Source organism: Melospiza melodia, chromosome 1 (genome assembly GCF_035770615.1).
Source record: "Melospiza melodia melodia isolate bMelMel2 chromosome 1, bMelMel2.pri, whole genome shotgun sequence".
Classification (NCBI taxonomy): Eukaryota; Metazoa; Chordata; class Aves; order Passeriformes; family Passerellidae; genus Melospiza; species Melospiza melodia.
The window spans coordinates 2,891,523-2,910,573 of NC_086194.1; the positions used below are offsets into that span (position 1 = coordinate 2,891,523).

Below are 19,051 nucleotides of genomic sequence, written 5' to 3' on the forward strand. Positions count from 1 at the left end.
ACATTCAGAAATATTGTGAGAAAGTTGTGAGCAGGAGGGAATCTCAGAGCTAGTCCACACCTAAAATTTAGTAAATCTTAATTAACCACATCTCTGTCCCTGTATCTGGAACAGCAGCATTAATACTGGTGGATCAAATAATAATGTTCATTAATACAAAATATCATCAGTTAAGCTGATTTCTAGATTTCTGAGATCTCAGTTCCATAGGCTATTCCTCAGGACAGCTCCAGGAGGGATCCCTAAATCAAGGGCTGCAGCCTCAAAGGAGTTTGATAAATTTAGGAGTGGAATCTCAGGCAGAAATTCCCCTCCTTTTGTGGTAATGAACTTTAGATAAGAGTGAACCTCGACTGAAATTGGGATAGTGATGGGGAAAAGTTTGGGAATAATTCTGAAAGGGCAGATTCCAACTCTTAATCTGTAGCAAGTGGATGAACAGAAACGGCTTTAAAACTACTGTCAGAAAATAATAGATAATTGAAAGATGGGATTGAACCATGTCCATATATGCAAATCCCAGACCCCAAAAAACCCATTTTAACTTTGCAAAATAGATCATGGTCTGCTGCAAGCACCCAAGGATTCATTTTCATCTAAAATGATTCTTTAATTCTGTGTAATTCAGAAAGGCACCGTGGCCAGTAGGAAGGCTCTGCACAGACCTTAAAGGTCTCTGGAAAAACTGCAGAAAACTTAGGGAAAAGAGCAAAGCAATGGAAATGAGCAGAAAAGAGGGTGCTCTGCAAAGAAATAAACCTCCCTGTAGCTGATCCAGTCCTGGACTCCACCATGTCCTCAAAGGGAGAGATTAAAAGTGGAAACAAACCTGATCTCCGAGGAGAAGGAAGTACAAGTTTTCAAAAATAAGACCAGAAGATGAGAAAGGCTGCAATAAAGCCAAGAGGATTACTAAAGCCAAGAGGATTACTCTACCCTGATGGCTATAAGCAGGTTCTCCATTCTCAAGGGCAAAACTCAAAGCAGAGATGTCTGAGAAGCAGAGGGAGTGATCTTCAGCTCCACATGGGTGTGACTGGAGGATAGTGAGGAGGAGGAGAGGAATTAAAAAGCTGCTGTCTGTATCCCTAATTTCAGTTCAGGCCGCTGTTTGACCCTTCAGTTAATTCTTTGTTTTTAACCCCATTCCTTGGAGGTAGGGACAGAATCTCAGCACAGAAACAAAATGAGTTTTGCTGTGATTTCCACTGGAGCAGATGTGGAGCATTGGCTCCCTTGTGCTTGCCAGGAAAATACTGGCAGAAATGTATTTACCTAAAATAAAGGTAAGAAATGCCACAGGAAAAACCTGCAGGAAAAACTGCATGCTAAGTATATAAATTAAGAGCACTGGAGCCTGGGTTTAGGCCTTGGGTTAGAAGGGACTTTTAAAGATAATCTAGTCCAACCCCTTGTTGTGAGCAGGGACAATTTCACCTTGATCAGGCTACTCAGAGCCCTATCCAGCCTGACCTTGAATGTTTCCAGGGATGAGGCATCTACCACCAGCCCAACTTCAGTCAAAAAATCTAAAGTAAAGCCAGCAGAAATCTACTGAGAAATCATAATTATGTATCCCAATTTGGCTTGCTATTCCTGTGTCTATTGGAGGCAGTAGGATCAGGCTGTGTCTACACTAACGGTATTGTGAAGAGTAAAAAATATTCATTTCAGCATAGACAACTTGTGCAGGAGATGTTCTAACTTTCTTTTCCTGATCATCCATATTTTAAGGTTAATCCCTTTCAGTGTAACTGTTCTGCATATGGAAATGCAGATCTATGGTCTCAAAAGAGGCCATAATAATAATAATAAAAAAAGAAAGATATGTTGCATTAATTAAATATTATTAAGAAGACACCAACCCTATTAAGAAGACACTGACCCTACTGCAATAAAAGGTATTTAGCCATTGAGGTGGACAGAATTAGGATTTTAGCCAAGGATACTCAGGAAAAGGTTAAAGTCTTTGAGTGTTTAAAATTCTGGGGGGTCCAAAGTAGCAGAGTAGGTGATCAACACAAGCACATGAAATACAGCAGCAGCCAGCAGAGCATCTGTCAGCTGGACGCGCTCGTTGTGTGCTCACACCCAACAGAGGAGGTTCATGGAACTGGGGTTTCCCCTGGGGAAAAGGGCACTGGATCAGGGGATTTCCCTGGATCAGGGGTTTTCCCTGGATCAGGAAGTGGAGACTGGCATGTGGGTGTGTGCTCTGCGTGTGTGTCCCTCCCAAAATGACCACTTCCCCAAAAGCTGCAATGCTCACCCCAAACTAACCCCACGCGGCGCCACAGCATGTGCTGATGGAGTGGGGCTCCCCAAAAAGTTTCATCTTCCCCGCCAACTCCACCCCTTTCTGCCACCAGAGAGGAGACCATAACCACGGTGGTGAAGAGCCCAAGACAAAGGGGAAGGGTTTCTCCTGCACGTTCTCCTTCAGGTCATTCTCCTTCCCGCTCCCCACGGGCGGAGCCGGCTCCGGAGCCGGTTTATGTCTCCAAGATCAGGCAGCCTGTCCACAGACACGAGCAGGAGGCAGCAGCAAAGGCTGCTGCTGTTCCCAGGCTGTATGTCACAGAACACGAGGACATGCAAGGGGCAGCGGCGAGAGACGTCGTTGTGGAAAGCACAGTGGAAGAGAAAAAGCCCAAGTGGGTCGAAGTGGAAGAAATCATTGAATTCAAGGTGAAAAAGTCACCAAAGCCCACAAGGAAAAGAGGTTCTTCCCCAGTAAAACAAGAAAAAGATGAGTCAGGAGTGTTAACGTTCACTTTTCCCAGCTCAAGGCCGAAGCGCTCCCCAGAAGATGATCCAAACACAAACAACTCCAACAATAAATTGGTGGAACAGTCAAAGTCTCTGCCGAACGAGGGTCTCTCTGAAGGTGACATCCAGCCTCTGGTGTATACCACTGAGCAGGAAGGACCTCAAGTCAGCAGTGAAGAGAGAAACTCCCCGTGTGGGTCTGAGCAATTAGGAAGTGATTCATTTGTGGATTATGGGACTGAAGGAAAGAGCTGCCCTCAGGAACCATCTGCTGACTGTGGGTCAGGCGCTGCCTCCCCTCTGCTCGCCTGCGGGGGCGAGCCTTTGGTCTTCAGTTTTGGGACAGCTGCTGGGGACCAACACGAAGTTCTGTTCTCCCCAGTGAGTCCAGAGGAGAAGGAAGGGCTCGATGAAGTGGATGTGTCTTGGCCTGTTGGAGAGGAGGTACCTGAAGTAATACAGGACCTCCTTCCCGAAGAGGACAACGTCATAGTGGACGAGCCAGAGGAGCCACACACCGACGACATCAGCACCCGGGACCGCAAGATTTTAACCCACAACGGCAAACTCTTAACTCTGGAGGACCTGGAGGACTACGTCCCTCAGGAAGGCGAGACCTACAGGTGTGAGGATCAGAAGCCCACGGCGGAGAAGCCCTGCGAGATCTCGGTGCTGCAGACGGAGATCAACGAGCCCACCATCGGCAAGCCGGTGCTGCTGAGCGTGGTCAGGCCCGTGGTGCCCGAGCCCAGGCAGAGGTTCTTCAGCCAGTACGAGGAGCACGTCCCCGGGGCCGTGTTCCTGTCAGCCTCTAGGATGGCTGGGGTGCAGTCTTCGGGCCCTTCCAACATCTCTTTCCGTGTGAGCGACGCCCGCACGGCACCTCCCGGCCCCTCCTTCACTGTGAAGCCCTCGTTCTGCACCGAGGTCCAGCGCTCCGCCGACAACGGGCAGTCCAGCTTCAAAACTGAAGTTTCCACCAGAACCCTCAGCTACGGGACTGTTGGCGAGCCTGTCACCTTGCACATCAGCACAGAAGACCTCTCCCAGAGCTGAGCGGATGCCAGTGTGGTTTTTAACACCAAAAAGAGCAGCTTTATGTAAAAAATATAAATATCAGAATTGTTGTAGGCGAGGGGAATTGGTGGCGAAGATTACAAGGGAATGCCTTAGAGGGAGATGTATTTAAATATGATGTGTCAAGCTTTTCCAGTCTTAAAGGGAACAGTTTGTCAGAACAGTTTGTAGCTTTAAAAGCTTTGATCTAGGTGAACATGTATCATTCCATAGTGGAGCAGTGATGGGAGGTTTAGGAAAAGCCTGATTCTTCTACCTATGACAGAAATCTAGATGAAGAAGTGTAGTTTTTTTTTGTCCATAAACTTAATTATTTTTTTCATGTGCCAACTTTTGGTGTAACACGGAGGTGAAAGTATCTAAGCTTTTCAGCATCCTTCAGTAGCCCAGGACAGGGAGTGTCTCCTGTCACCGTGTGGGCCCAAAGGTCATGAAGCTTCGCTGTGCTTTGACTCTGCTCTACACTTGTGACATCAATTAGCTCTACCAAAATTTCTTCATAAACCTTTCAAGATGCACAGTCTGGTTGCATTTTTTTAACCTTCTGCCAAATAATGAGATATATAGTAGATGTTACATATACCAGGGATTCAAATGGCTGCTCAGGCATTTTTTTAGTTGAAATCTCAGTTTGACTCTAGTCAGTGGAGAGAGTCCCACTGTTGTGAGGAAGCAAGAGTTTTGTTGTTCTCTTCTGCTTTAAGTGAAAAAGACTGTCTTTTCTAAATGACTGATATTTTCAAATCCACTTCCTAGTTGTCTGATAATGTAGGTTTCATTATCCTGAATTCTAGTGTGGTGGATTTATAAACCATATCTTTTGAAATATAATTCAGTTAACATGCACTGAAAGATTAATGCGCTGCACAAAATAATTTCTGCATCTGCAATCAAACATTAGCAAGGACAAAGAACCACAAAGTGGTCTTCAAAGGACACCACAAATGTAGTCTTTGCCAATAAATATGACTGGATGAGGATTTGTTCTCCTGAATGTGCCAGTGGTGAAACATTCCTGCTAACAGATTGATCCATGATGTCCCCTATATGTGATAAGAGGAATTTACCACTGAGCTATGGCAAAGTAGCAGGAGCACAAAGACAGATTAAAAAAAAAATAAAGAGAGAAAAAAGAGCTTTACCATAAATATTCAGTTGAAACATAGATCTGTTCCAAATGTATTGGGCTGCCAGTTGCAATTGCATCGTTTTACTGTAACCAGGAAGGTCGAGGTGCCTTGGAGAGGGACTGACTGTGGGGTTCCTCTGGAGCTTTCCAGCAGGAACGCTGCACGAGGGGGAGGCTGAGGTGCCCTGAGCACAGCCCATCCCTGTTGGCTTCACCAAAAATGGATGTAGCCCAGACCTCCAACAAGCTGCTCTGAAAAGAGATGAGTTCCCAGGCCCAAATATCGGTGCCAGCTGGAGTCAGGTGGAGCTCACTGATCTCAGCAGGACCCTGCACTGGCCCTCTCTGGTGACAGAGATGTGGGGTGGAAGGTCCCCACACCCTGGCCCAGCTGAGCTCTGGAGAAGTGTTCATTTGTGGTTTAGGGAACCCAGAAATGCTCAGGCACAGCTGAATTTCTAAGCAGCATGAGGAGAGAAAGTGGAGTGAGTTTCTGCCTTGGGAAGGAACGGATGGTAGGCTCCGGGTTTCCCAGCCAGGTGATATTGAGGAGCTTGTTTTGGAGGCAATATTCCTGCCAACAGGGAATGAATTCACAAAAGGTGCTTGTAGAAAAGTTATTTTTTTTTTCCTTCTGCAGCTGCACCTTGTGCTGACTAAAATGTCATATTGATTTCACAGCCTTTCACTTTCAACATCCCCTCTGGATGTTGTGTGCACTACCTTCATGATATAGGATGCTTTTCCAGTGGTGAAGGAAATCAAGCTTCCTTTATGGTACTATCCCATTTTTTATAACATCTCCTTGGTTTATACTGTTTGTTTTGTAATGAAGCAATAAGATGGATATATATATTAGTGCTTTTTTCATATATTGCACTGTACATTGGAAAGTAACAGGAACACAACAGGGAAATGCTTTCAAAGCTAAAAATGTTTCTTTTATTTTGAGCCTGATTCTGATCACAGTTATTCCAGTATCAATCTTGAATAATTCCACAGAAGGAAGTGGATTTTATTCAGATTTATGAAGATACTGCTGAGAAAAGAATTTGCCCTGTGATTGTCTTCAAAAAATGTAATATTCAAACCAAAGATAATGAGGATGTATAAAGGAACATGGAGGTTTCCTCCTGTTGTGGTTGACACTCAGGTTTTTCTAAAGAATCTCTAAGGCTGCACTTCAAATGGTCATACAACAAATAATTATACTTTGATTCATTAGCTCAAAGCAATTAACATCTGTTTACATTTTCTTTTGATATTTAAGCAAAAGAGAATCAATTGAAGGGAATTTTTAAAATCCTATGCAGGGCTCTGTTCACAAAGTGAAAGGTTTATGAGATGTTCATTACATATATTTTCAAAATATTTTCCTAGAGGTTAAAAATTCTGCTTGTAAGTGATTAAACTGTGTAGATAACTAATGACATGTGTGGGGATTTATTTCCTGTAGATGAAAAGATACAGCTGTATGAAAGATTTTAATACAGTGAATGTTTTACTGAAATTCCTGGAGGTAAATGGGTATTAATAAAGTGGAAACTTCAGTTTGCTTGAGATACAAAAAAAAAACACACACCAAAAAAAGTTAAGTGCAAGATATGCTGTTAGATGCTGGGTTTAAATCAATAAATGTCTTGCATCAGCTGTCAATGGACTTGTTGGGTTTCTGTGTTCTTTGTTACATCACTTGATATTCCATCAGCTCATCCTCTTCTCCCACTGACTTCAGCAGCAACTGGGTTGCAGTCCAAGAATATTAATGCAGTTGGGCTCTTTCTCGTTTTTCATGGACAGTTTCAGGAGTGTTGAAGTGAAAAAATCTAGTTTTAGGGATATTTCCAACTCAGGAATCTTGAATGATTCACATCCTCTTGGGTCCTTCTCTGAGACCGAGCTGGAGCTCCAAAATCTGTGTCAGTCTTGAGTTCCTGGGGATGGTTGAAGTTGTGGGGTGGAAAGGCTCAAGGCTGAGATTTTAGAGCTGGGAAAGAGGTTGTCTATCTCAGGCTGTCATCACTGTGGTGTTTGTTAGGTCTGTGTATCTTGGGGGATATTAAAGTTCCTCAGCCTGAATCAGTGTCCAAAGGAAGGAATTGGTGTAATGTCCCTTGGGCAGGGAGGGAAATGATGGTGGTAGAGCATGGGAGAGACCAGTGATTATATATAACCTCTAGATCTATGTCCATACACCTGTGGATATATTTCCTAATTGAATGTTTCATGCCTTTCCAATCATTTCACTCATTGGCAGCTGCCCAGTTCACAGGACAGCACCAGTTGTCAGAAATCACAGCAGGAACACCAGAGAATCCAGGTATTTCTCTAGGAAAATATTTATTGTCTTCCAGCCAGCCCAGTGCTGATGAACACTGATGGGCAGTCTGGGACATCATGTGAGCAAATCTTGCTTTTTTCCATCAACAGATTCAGGAAATAAATATTTTGTCACGATCATGATCATTGAAAACTGAAATCAAGTGAGATGTCTTTATCCACACATAGCCTTTAACTTTATTTTCTCAGGTCTATAATGGGAATTGACTTTCTTGAGGCCAGGAAAGGAACAGAATCAAAACTCCTATGGGGCATACTCATTAATGTCAATGACATTAAACAAGTCAGAGCTGTTTTTTCCAAATGCTCTTTTTTTTTTTTTTTTTTCTCAAACCGTGTGTTGATTTGAGTTTCCTCTCTTGATTGGTGAGCATCTGCATCATGAATGTGATCATTGTCTTAACCTGACCTGCATTTTCTCTGTCTTCATTATTACATGGGGGCTTCCCTAAGTACATCCATCCCTTTGTTGTGCCTTTTCAGGATTTGTGGGAGGTTTATCAGGCAGGAGATTGGGTGAGAAGAGCTCCTGCAGTTTGTGATCCCATCCCAGCCTTCTACATCCCAACCCATGAGAAATATTCAGATATTGTGAAGCAAAACACATCACCCTATAGCAAGGAGTGGCTTTTCTGCCAGACTTTGATGAGAAAGAACAGCCCTCCCTTCATCCCCCTGCCCTTCTTCAGAGTCACTGATGAGGCTGATTCCTGTTCACTCCTTTTCCTTCCCTGTGAGATAACATCTTCCTTCATGTAGGGTCTCTATCAATGCAATGGGTTCATTTCATTGGTCTTATCCAATTTTTGGGTTGATTTTTCCCCCAGAGCATTCCCAGGCTCCCCAGGGAATGGGCATGGCCCCAAAGCTGCCAAGAGTGTTTGGATAACACTCCCAGGAACAGGGTGGGATTGTTGGGGTGACTGTGCAGGGCTGGGAGCTGGACTGGATGATCCTTGTGGATCCCTTCCCATTGAGGATATTCTGTGATTCTATGATTAATAAAGGTGTTGTTGACAGACCAACCAATGCCGGGTTGAGCTGGGAGATGGATCCTTTGTTCCACTCTCTGGAACAGGCCAGGTGTTCACATAGGTACAACTTTCCAAAGCACATTCTGCCAGCCTTCTTATTTTAACTCTCACCTACACTCCCGCTTTCTGGAATAAGGATTTCTCCATCAACTCCCTTCTCTAGGAGGGGAAAATGCCATGATGGCAGATATTCCTATGGGTTGGATGCTGCTGCTGTTTTCATTTTTTGCCCTGAAGGGAGAAAAGTTGTTGTTCTTGTCTGTAGGAATGACTTCCCCCCCATCAGAGACGGAGACTTCTGTGCAGGCCTCGCTGCAGCGCGCTGACAAGGAGATCAAGACAGCCCTGAGAAAGCTGCTGGACTCGGCATCCCTGCTGGTGACACTTCCCCCTGGCATGAGGGCAGATGGTGGCCTTGGCCTTGTCCCTGCTGGCTCTGCTCCCTCAGAGCCCTCAGGGGCAGGAGCTGGGCCCTCTGTGGTGCTTCATGAAGCCAGCACCCAAACCCAGACTGCTGGAGGCCTCGGTAGGTTTGGTGTGAAGGTGGGAGATGTTCCCTGGGAGTTGAGAAACAGAAAAATATTGAGCATGCCAGTAATGATGTTTTTAAGCTCAGTTTTCTGTGTTTTGGGGAGATGAAGATTAAGAGAGAGGGCATTCAGGCCATGGAGGGTGAGTTGGGGTTAGGTTGGATGTAAGTTTGGGGCAGATCTTTTTGGAAGCAGGAGGTGTTTGAAAACTATGGCTGAATTAGAGTTTGGTTCATCATCTGCCCAATCATCTGCCCTCTGTGGTTGTTCATGAAGCCAGCACCCAAACCCAGACTGCTGGAGGCCTCGGTAGGTTTGGTGTGAAGCTGGGAGATGTTCCCTGGGAGTTGAGAAACAGAAAAATATTGAGCATGCCAGTAATGATGTTTTTAAGCTCAGTTTTCTGTGCTTTGGGGAGATGAAGATTAAGAGAGAGGGCATTCAGGCCATGGAGGGTGAGTTGGGGTTAGTTGGATGTAAGTTTGGGGTGGATCTTTCTGGAAGCAGGAGGTATTTGAAAACCGTGGCTGAAATAGAGTTTGGTTCATCACATGCCCAAAATTCAGGAATAGCGGATCTTTTCCACATTTGGGCTTTTCCCCTGGTCTCACTTTAAGTACTTTTGGGGAGAAGGTGGGGTGAGATCCCTTCTTTACATAATGCCTTGACCTTGGCCTTGTCCCTGCTGGCTCTGCTCCCTCAGAGCCCTCAGGGGCAGCAGCCGGGCCCTCTGTGGTGCTTCGTGAAGCCGGCACCCAAACCCAGACTGCTGGAGGCCATGGTAGGTTTGGTGTGAGGCTGGGAGATGTCCACTGGGAGTGGAGAGGCAGAAAAATATTGAGCGTGCCAGTAATGATGTTTTTAAGCTCATTGTTCTGTGTTGATGTGTTTTGAGCAGGAGAATATTTAAGAGAGGGCATTCAGGCCATGGAGGGTGGGTTGGGGTTAGGTTGGATCTTATTTTGGGGCAGATTTTTCTGGAAGCAGGAGGTGTTTGAAAACCATGGCTGAAATAGAGTTTGGTTCATCATCTGCCCAAAATTGGTTCATCATCTGCCCAATCATCCACCCTCTGTGGTGCTTCATGAAGCCAGCACCCAAACCCAGACTGGTGGAGGCCTCGGTAGGTTTGATGTGAAGGTGGGAGATGTCACCCGGGAGTGGAGAGACAGAAAAATATTGAGCATAGCAGCAATGATATTTTTAAGCTCATTTTTCTGTGTCAATGTGTTTTGAGCACGTGAAGATTTAAGAGAGGGCATTCAGACCATGGAGGGTGGGTCGGGGCTAGGTTGGATGTAAGTTTGGGGCAGATCTTTTTGGAAGCAGGAGGTGTTTGAAAACTATGGCTGAATTAGAGTTTGGTTCATCATCTGCCCAATCATCTGCCCTCTGTGGTTGTTCATGAAGCCAGCACCCAAACCCAGACTGCTGGAGGCCATGGTAGGTTTGGTGTGAAGTTGGGAGATGTCACTTGGGAGTGGAGAGACAGAAAAACATTGAGCATGCCAGTAATGATGTTTTTAAGCTCATTTTTCTGTGCTGTTGTGTTTTGAGGAGATGAAGATTTAAGAGAGGGCATTCAGGCCATGGAGGGTGTGTTTTGGTTAGGTTGGGTATAAGTTTGGGGCGGATCTTTCTGGAAGCAGGAGGTGTTTGAAAACCATGGCTGAAATAGAGTTTCATTCATCATCTGCCCAAAATTCAGGAATAGCGGATCTTTTCCAGCTTTGGGCTTTTCCCCTGGTCTTACTTCAAGTACTTCTGGGGAAAAGGTGGGGGGAGATCCCTCCTTTACATTCAGAGAATCATCTGGGTTTTGATTTGGTGGGGTGGGTAAGGGAGGTTTCTTTATTTTATTGTTTGCTGTAAACAAGCTGGAAATGTCTTTAATATCCTGGATGAACTGTCAGAGACTTTCAGAGGGTTGGGTGCCTCAAGTTCATCTGCATTTCACTGAACCTGGAGCCTGGACAGACTCCTTGCAGCTTCTGTGTGACTAAAACCAGCTCTGTGTGTGGCTCTGTCTTGCCACGAGAGCAATCATTTTGTCTTGCTGTTGTTTTTAAAAAATCATGGATGAACGACAACCCTTCCACTCTTCCTCTGCTTCTGCCATAACAACTTGTTTAAGCTGTCTCTGTCAAGTCAGAATAACTGTTCCCCACCACTGTTAACTCAAAGGACAATGCCAAGTAAGCTTCAGCCCTCAAACTCCAGATAATTCCTTAAAAAATAAATATTCTTACCTAAAACTTAGCAAGAATAAAAGCTGTTCATGGAATCCGACCCAAAATAACAGCATTTTAAAAAGTGTCAGGGCATTAAAACCTTTTTTCCTTTCTAGTCACAAATCATCTTTGCAAATAATCCTCTGGTGGAGTGGGATGACTCAAAAATCCTTAGTAAAATGTCACCTAGCAGATTATTTCCACAGTCACAGCTACAGAGAAAATACAATAGTGAATGAGATGGTTTGGCAGGTCTTTCATCTTGTTATGGGAATTATTTTAATCAGATAGAGACTTGACACCTCTCTCTATGATCACTTGCCTTAAATAAAAAGGAGGTAAATATTTCAGTAATGCTGGTGATAGAAAAGCACAATCCCACAACCTGGGATCTCTGATCCAGTAATTCCTTGAATAACCATGTTTTCCACCCCAGTGGAGCTGTTTTATGTGATTTCTAGAAACAGCTGTTCTTTTCCAAAAGCAGCCAGCACCAAACATCCCTAGAGTGCTCCCTAAAATATTCCCACCTGCTGGGTAGAAGATTCCTCAGGATTTAACCTTTTCTCCTTAAATGAAAAAGGAGATGATGCACTTTATCCTATGGTGTAATTCCAATGGTCAATATTAAAAGACAGTCAGGTACTTCGGGAATGTGAGATCAAACCAGGTTTCGAATCTATATCTGATAAAATAGTTAATATTAAAAGAAGAAAAATAACTGAAATGACCTTCAAGCTGCACCATTTTTTGGTTTCATCAAGCCCCACATGCCAGACCTTGTTCTGGTGTAGCTCAGAGCTGTGCAAGGACATTTTTCAGTGGAGGTGCAGCAGTGCTGATGCTAAAACACCACCAGGTCTTCTGTAAGAGTCCGTATTACCTCCATATCAATCATATTGATATTGGGCTCTTTCTCCAGGCAGCACTGACAGAACCAGAGCACACAGCCTCAAGCTGCACCAAGGGAAATATAGATTGAGTATTAGGAAAAAATTTTTTACAGAAAGGGTGATAAAGTTCTGGAATGGCTGCCCGGGGAGGTGGTGCAGTCCCCATCCCTGGGTGTGTTTAACACAGCCTGGATGTGGCACTGGGTGCCAGGGTTTGGTTGAGCTGTTGGGGCTGGGTTGGACTCGATGGCCTTGAAGGTCTCCTCCAACCTGGTCATTCTGGGAATTCTGTGAATATCCTCAGCCAGGACCTGCTCTGACCACCAGCTCACGTGGATGTGAACTCACTCATGTCCCTGGTGCTGTCTGTGATCACAGCAGTGAGTCAGGAACTGTTCTAACACAAAGCTGAATGGAAAAATTCATGTGGACAAAGCTAACACTGGGTTATTCCCTGGAATGCATTTCAGGGATGGACTTGGCAGTGCTGGGTTGATGGCTGGACTTGTTTCTAAAGGTCTTTTTCAACCTGGATGCTCCTGTGATTCCACAACTTCCTCACGGTCATGAGCCAGAACTCAGACATGGTTAAATTATCTCCCACAAAGGCTGTTTGAACCCACACTATCCTTCCAGCTCACCTCTATTTCCCTGTCCCTACCAGCTGCCTTTCCTACCTTTGTCTGTGTGTATTTCCTTACAGAACAGTCAGTTTAGCCCAGTCAGCCAAGTGCCACCACTCTGGTGTTGTCCAACCCCTTCGCTTCGTGTGCTCTTTGCTGAAATGCCAAATTCTCCTCTAACTTCAGTGTCTGCACCCAGCTGAGCTCAGGTGGGCTCAGTTCTGGCACGAGGCACACCAGGAATGGCTCCAGAGGTTGGCCCTGGGGTTTGGGTATGGTCTCATGAGCGGCATGTCTAACCTGCCCAATTTCTGCTGCCAGCCAAAGCACAGAGGGAGGTTCCAGCTGAAGAACCAGGGGTGCCAAAGCCCAGCCCTGCTCCTTCCAGGGAAGAGGAGGCTGCTGGAGGGGAAAGCACTCGGGAACGCACTGTTCCCATTGACAGGTAAATAAATACCCACCTCCACATATCCAGGATATCCACGTGGATTTCTGACTTTGGTGCAAGAAAAGCAAGTCCCCTGTGGTGGATCCAAACAGTGTCTTGTAGTTTGTCAATATTTTTAGAATCCTGGTGACAATGCTTTGTCAAGGAAGGGCAAAAAAGTGTTGGAGAGAAATTAATCCCCCCCCCTCCCCAAACCAAAATTCTTCCTGCATTAATTTTAAGCAAATAACTCTTTGTCTGCTGGTTAAACAGATCAATGGCAGGGTGTAATCCTGCACCTCTTGTTGTGTGGCTGTGCCATGATCTTTTCTCTTGGGTTTCTTGAAAGAACATCTCCAGATGCAGGGGCAGGAGGCTGGTACAGGAGAGAAGGAGACGTGGTCTGGGACGTGCACAGTGAAGTTTACATCGAGACCACAGAAAGAACTCGAGTGTATAAGACTGAGGAGAAGACTCCAACAAGTAAGACCAAACCCTCTTTCCCATGATTCTCACTGTCTTCTCTTTTGGTAACAACTCCTGACTGTTTTTTTTTTAATTTATTTGATTTTTTTAAATTACTTTTTAATTTAATTTTTCTTTTTAATTTTTGAGTGGTAACTGTTTATTAAACAAAAAGTAATAGGTAAGTGTGAAGACAAGTCTAAAACTAATGCTAGCATGAACAACCCCAAATATATTGCTGTTGTACCTCTTGATTTGACTTTAAACTACTGTTACATTCTAAATAGTCTGTCCTATAAATTCCATTAACTCCAACCCTGTCAGCACGCTGGGAAAGAAGTTTCAGTTTCATTTGCATGCAGCAAATGCTCTTTTCTCACCAGGTCCTCCTTACATGCAAGTGACAATAGAGGATGTGCAGGTGAACTCTGGGGAACGTGCCAAATTCCAGGCAGTCATTGAAGGAACCCCTCAGCCCACAGTTTTGTGGTTCAAGGTGAGTGCAGACTCATTCCTGGCTGAGAGTCAGGACTGCAATGCACAATTCCACAGGGAATTTCATCTGCTCTTTCCTCCCACACCTCTCACACTGACTCTGGATTGTGTCTGTAGTTTATGGAACCAGCTGTTCCCACTGAACCACCACCTGTGCATCTCACCCTGCGTTGTCACCCTGCAGAGAGGGCAACCAAGATGGTTTTGGGGATCAAAAAGAGCACAAAGAGAAATTGTTTCTACCTGAGTGCCACTGATGTGTGCTGCAGTTTGGGGGCAGGACTGGGATTGAGTGGTTTATCCCAGTTGTCAGGTTTATTGTGACTTCCAGGCTCTATCTTTCCTGTAACTACTTAGTAAAATCAATGTGACTAAGGACAATGAATATTCTGTAGAAGGGAGAGAAATTATTTATTATCCCTTAGAATATTGTTGTCATATCTTGCTAGATCCTCCCTTCCAGGCTGAAGAGCCCCAGTCTGCTGTCAATATACTCATCCTGAGGCTTTTACAGAGGACATTGATGATGATGATGTACCAAATAGTGCCACACCATGGGCAAACCAAGCATTTATCAAATTATACTCTGTGTCTTATCCTTCATTTCTTCCCTAATAATTTCTACTATCTGGTACCTTTTAGCTCCCACCAAGCACTGAGCTGGTGCTGCTGTAGAGTGCTTTACTCCAACTTAAATTTTTGTTACAGTTTTTTAAGGAAAACCTTAGAAACAGAGATTTTATGTGGGAAAACAGGATTGCATCACTTCATATTTGCGGTATAATATACATATATGTACATATTATAGTATATGTTTTTATCTTGCATTTTTCTGTCATAGGGACCTTTTGCAATTGCTCACAATCTGCTCTGTGTCACACACACTCCGTCCTGCCCCTTTCTTCATAGGACTTATGAAAAAAATCCAGTATCACAGAACCATTAAGGTTGGAAAGACCTCCAAGGTCACTGAGCCCAACCTCTGACAGAACACCACCTTTTCAACCAGACCCACGTCCAGTTGTTTCTTGAACACTTCCAGGGATGGTGATTCCACCACTCCCCTGGCAGCATTTTCTCCTCATTTATGTGAGGTTCTCCTCATTTATATGAGGTTTGCTCACATAAATAGTCTGTGTTGTAGCTCTGCTCCCATATCTTGCTTTTGAAGTGATGCTTTGAGAAGGCTGACCTAGAACAGAGGCTGGACAGAGCTAAAGAATAAAGCAGGGATTTATTCAAAGGATCTCCTCCATGGATGCACCTTGGGCAGCACCAGAGCCCAGCCAGGGCTGCACCCAAGATGAACCAAAATGGCCCCAAAATGCACGAGCGCTCCCGGGGTCTCTCCCTGGGATCAGTTCTGCTCCATTTGCACCTTGCAGTTCATTGTCCCATTCCAGCTTTAGCCCAGGCAGTCCCACCCTGCTTGTTTTTCCCTCTCCAGCCCACGGTGTTTGTGCTCTGGGGCTGAGATTTGGGTCATTTGTCCTTGGTGCCCAGCTGGAGCAGGAATTGTTTTGTCTCCCTGCTCTGTGCACAGAGCTCACCATGCCCTGATGTGAAGCTCAGAACTCCACACTAAAGCAGCACAGAATTTGAAAAACATAAAAGCTAAACCTGAGGCATCAGAAGAGCAGAAGCATCTGTTTCCATCTTGGCTTTCCCAGTGCCAAAATGTCATTTCCTTCCCTCAGGGCACTTCACTGCTGACAGACAGCAACAGGATCCATCAGGGGAGGGAAGGAACAACTTATTTCTTAGTCGTGGACAATGCTGCCCTGGAAGATGGTGGTGTTTATACCTGTGTTGCCAAAAATGCAGGAGGGGAGGTTTTGTGCAAAGCAGAGCTCGTCGTACGTGAAGGTAATGCCATCCTGTTACCTGTGATGGCAATGTCACCCTCTCACCTGTGAGGGCAATGCCACCCTCTCTCCTGTGAGGGCAATGCCACCCTCTCAGCTGCAGGAGTTGTCTCCACTGCCATGGCAGTGTGTAATTTGTTGCAGTCATTATTCTGGTACCTGTATGGAATCTGTTCTGGGTTCCTGTGTAGCTTTTACATATGGCCAGTCTGGCAGGATCCAGGATAAAATCAAATCACAAAATCCCAAAATGGTTTGGGTTGGAAAGAACCTTAAAGATGCCCTAATTCCAAGCCCCTGCCATGGTCAGGGACACCCTCTGCTATCCCAGGTTCCTCCAAACCCCATCCAACCTGAACACTTCCAGGGATGGGGCAGCCACATCTCTGGGCAACCCCAAAGTTAATTTTAACACATTCTTCTTATCAAACAACTCCACTTAATTCTCCTTCAAAGTTTAGAAGACCCCTCCAATTTTTCCTGCCTTAAATTGTCCTGTAATAATAACTTTGCACACTATTAGCAAGGTATTGTTGTCTGAATATTCACCCTTTTGTTTTTCTTTATTTCCACAGCTAAGAAAGACCAAGAAGGGAAGAAAGTGGCCACCAGGAGAAAGCTCCACTCCCATTATGAGGTTAAGCAGGAGATTGGAAGGTAAATAAATTTTCCAACTCTACAGCCAGGGAATTCTCATTGGCCATCTGAGCTGCTGAGGCAGAGGTGGGTCCTTAGAAGTTGGAGATAAAGGCAGAAGGGGGATGTCACTCCAAGGTGTGCTGGGGCAGCTCCAACCAGAAAAAACATCCAAAGGCTCACAGATTAGTGCCTGGATGTGGCTTCTTGGCAACAGGAGCATCCCAAGCCCGTCACATCAATCTGTCCAAGGGATGCAGGAGCACCAGCACGAGCCTGCATCAGCTGCAACAGCTTTTCTCTTCATGGGAACACCTTGCTTCCATTTGGAGACAGCCAGGAGAGGGCAACAGCACCTCACACACAGCAAAACGAGCTTCTCGTGCTGGAGAAGTGAAGGACAGAGCAGCAGGGAGCTGTCAGAGGCCAGGCTGGGGGAAAATCTCTGCCCAGGTCTGATCAGGGCTTGTCCTTTCATTCTGCACAGGGGCTGCTTCAGCTTCGTGAAACGGGTGGTGCACAAAGGGAACAGGGTGTCCTGTGCTGCCAAATTCATCCCTCTGAGGAGCAAAACCAAGTCCAGAGCTCATCAGGAGAGGGATATTCTTGCCTCTCTGTCCCACGACAGAATTACCAGGCTCCTGGATGAGTTTGAAACACGAAAAACACTGATTTTGATTCTGGAGTTGTATCCTTTTCTGTGCAGTTGTCTGTGGAAGAGCCTGGGTAGTACTGGGTAGAGCTCATTTATGAAATAGCCAAGTAATTAATTTTTTGTTTGTTTGTTTGTTTTTTTCCTGAGTGAAAAGGGCACACACAATTCTTCTCTGCACAACAGGATAGCACAGCTCTGTGAGAGCTCCACTGCAATCCTCATCTTCTGCTGGGTGAGAAAAATCAGACTTGTATATACAAATGTGAATGAGTCATTAAGCACCAAAATAATTTTGAAAAATCTGGAAGTTATAAGCTCTGTTTCCATGAGATCCTGTCCAGCTGAGCATGAGGGAAATGCAGAACAGAAACCCCAAAATCAACAGACAGATTTTAGCAGAAGTGGCACCAGGTTTAGAGCAGACCATGATGATCCCATAGCCTGAGATCACCTCGTGAATTCTGCTCTTGGCTGGATGGAGGAGGTTCCAGAGTCAAAATAAGCTTTTCCACATGGTTCTGTTGTCCCTTAATGCCCCTGTCAGATGCTCCAGTGAGGAGCTCCTGGATCGTTTATTCAAGAAGAGTGTGGTCACTGAAGCTGAGGTAATTTCTCATTTGAAAGCACAGTCAGTTCTTTCTGCATTTTCCTTTTGGAATATGATAAATGTCTTTGAACAAGTGATAATCCATCAAAGCAGAATCAGCCTTTACAATGTGTTCCTGGCAACTTTCATTGCTAGTTGGGGTTTTTTGGGGAATAACTACAAACAGCCAGGGGGTTTGATGACCAACATTGCATTCAGCCAAAATAAAAATTATTATATTTTCTCTCTCGTCATAATTTCCTTGCTATCTGTCATCTGGAGCTCCTATCTCCCCTTATTTAGTACCACTTTATTACTTTATCCCCCTGTAACTGTACTCTATCTACTCCCTTCCTATCTTCAAAAGAAAAGCTGAAGTTATGGTTTCTAAGGGATTTTTTTTACATCCTTGGTGCTAAAAGTTCAAAATGTTTCATATCTCCCATCTAGTAGCTAGGTGTCCAATATTTATTGGTAAAATAATTCTTTTTTTGGAGAAATTCTCAAAGGGAGACATCATAGAATGGTTTGGGCTGGGAGGGACCTTTAAAGATCAAATCTTGGTGAAATCAGGGACTCTCCCATTTACTCTCCCTGTTTAATAATTGTTCATTTATTAATTGTTTAATGATGGGCTCAATTCTCAGGTCAAACTGTACATCAAGCAAATTTTGGAAGGAATCAAATATCTTCATGACAACAACATCCTTCATTTGGACATCAAGGTAATGAGCAACGACATGTTGGCCAAGGATTGGGTGTTCTCTGAATTATTCTTACGACTGAAAATACTCCCTGCTCTCAAGAAAAAATTCCCCATTTATTTATTTTCTTTTTCATTGAACAGCCACTGAACATCCTCATGGTTTATCCTGAGAGGGAAGACCTGAAGATCTGTGACTTTGGGTTTGCCCAGAGGATCACGCCCGTGCAGCCCCAGTACAGCAAATACGGCTCTCCGGAGTTTGTTGCCCCAGAAATTGTTTCCCAGTCACCAGTGTCAAAAGCAACTGATATCTGGTAATCTCTCATTCTCCCAAAAAGCTTTTCCAGGCCCTCAATGGCCTGAATTTCCATTAGCTGTTAATTAGTAAATGGAGCAGTGACTATAACACAGGAAACAGAAATTGAACGCTGACAATACAAAAGCCATCAAGGCTCTTTAAAGCTCCTTCTGTCTAATTTTTTTCAGCCATTATTGAACTCTGACTGCTAATTAATGCAAAGAAGCATCTTGGAGGAGATGATCTCTATTCCAGGCAGCAACTAAAAGAAATAATCCTAAAGAGCTTTCTA

General features: G+C 44.6%; 2 protein-coding genes across 2 annotated transcripts in view; both read left to right on the forward strand.

Annotated features, from left to right (window-relative positions):
• Window positions 1-6,635, forward strand: part of OBSCN (obscurin, cytoskeletal calmodulin and titin-interacting RhoGEF) — a 164,995-nt gene extending 158,360 nt beyond the window's left edge. The window contains exon 93 of the mRNA XM_063171002.1: window positions 2,370-6,635. Within this exon, the coding sequence (XP_063027072.1) occupies window positions 2,370-3,825 (1,456 nt within the window). The 3' untranslated portion in view covers window positions 3,826-6,635. The remainder of the gene's footprint in view (window positions 1-2,369) is intronic.
• A 1,981-nt stretch (window positions 6,636-8,616) lies between these two features.
• The window catches only part of LOC134429008 (obscurin-like), a 29,823-nt gene continuing 19,388 nt past the window's right edge, over window positions 8,617-19,051 (forward strand). The window contains exons 1-12 of the mRNA XM_063176117.1: window positions 8,617-8,727; window positions 8,798-8,875; window positions 9,104-9,188; window positions 12,948-13,071; window positions 13,403-13,536; window positions 13,902-14,014; window positions 15,711-15,879; window positions 16,454-16,535; window positions 17,002-17,202; window positions 17,714-17,774; window positions 18,403-18,480; window positions 18,603-18,775. Of these exons, the coding sequence (XP_063032187.1) occupies window positions 8,617-8,727; window positions 8,798-8,875; window positions 9,104-9,188; window positions 12,948-13,071; window positions 13,403-13,536; window positions 13,902-14,014; window positions 15,711-15,879; window positions 16,454-16,535; window positions 17,002-17,202; window positions 17,714-17,774; window positions 18,403-18,480; window positions 18,603-18,775 (1,409 nt within the window). The remainder of the gene's footprint in view (window positions 8,728-8,797; window positions 8,876-9,103; window positions 9,189-12,947; window positions 13,072-13,402; window positions 13,537-13,901; window positions 14,015-15,710; window positions 15,880-16,453; window positions 16,536-17,001; window positions 17,203-17,713; window positions 17,775-18,402; window positions 18,481-18,602; window positions 18,776-19,051) is intronic.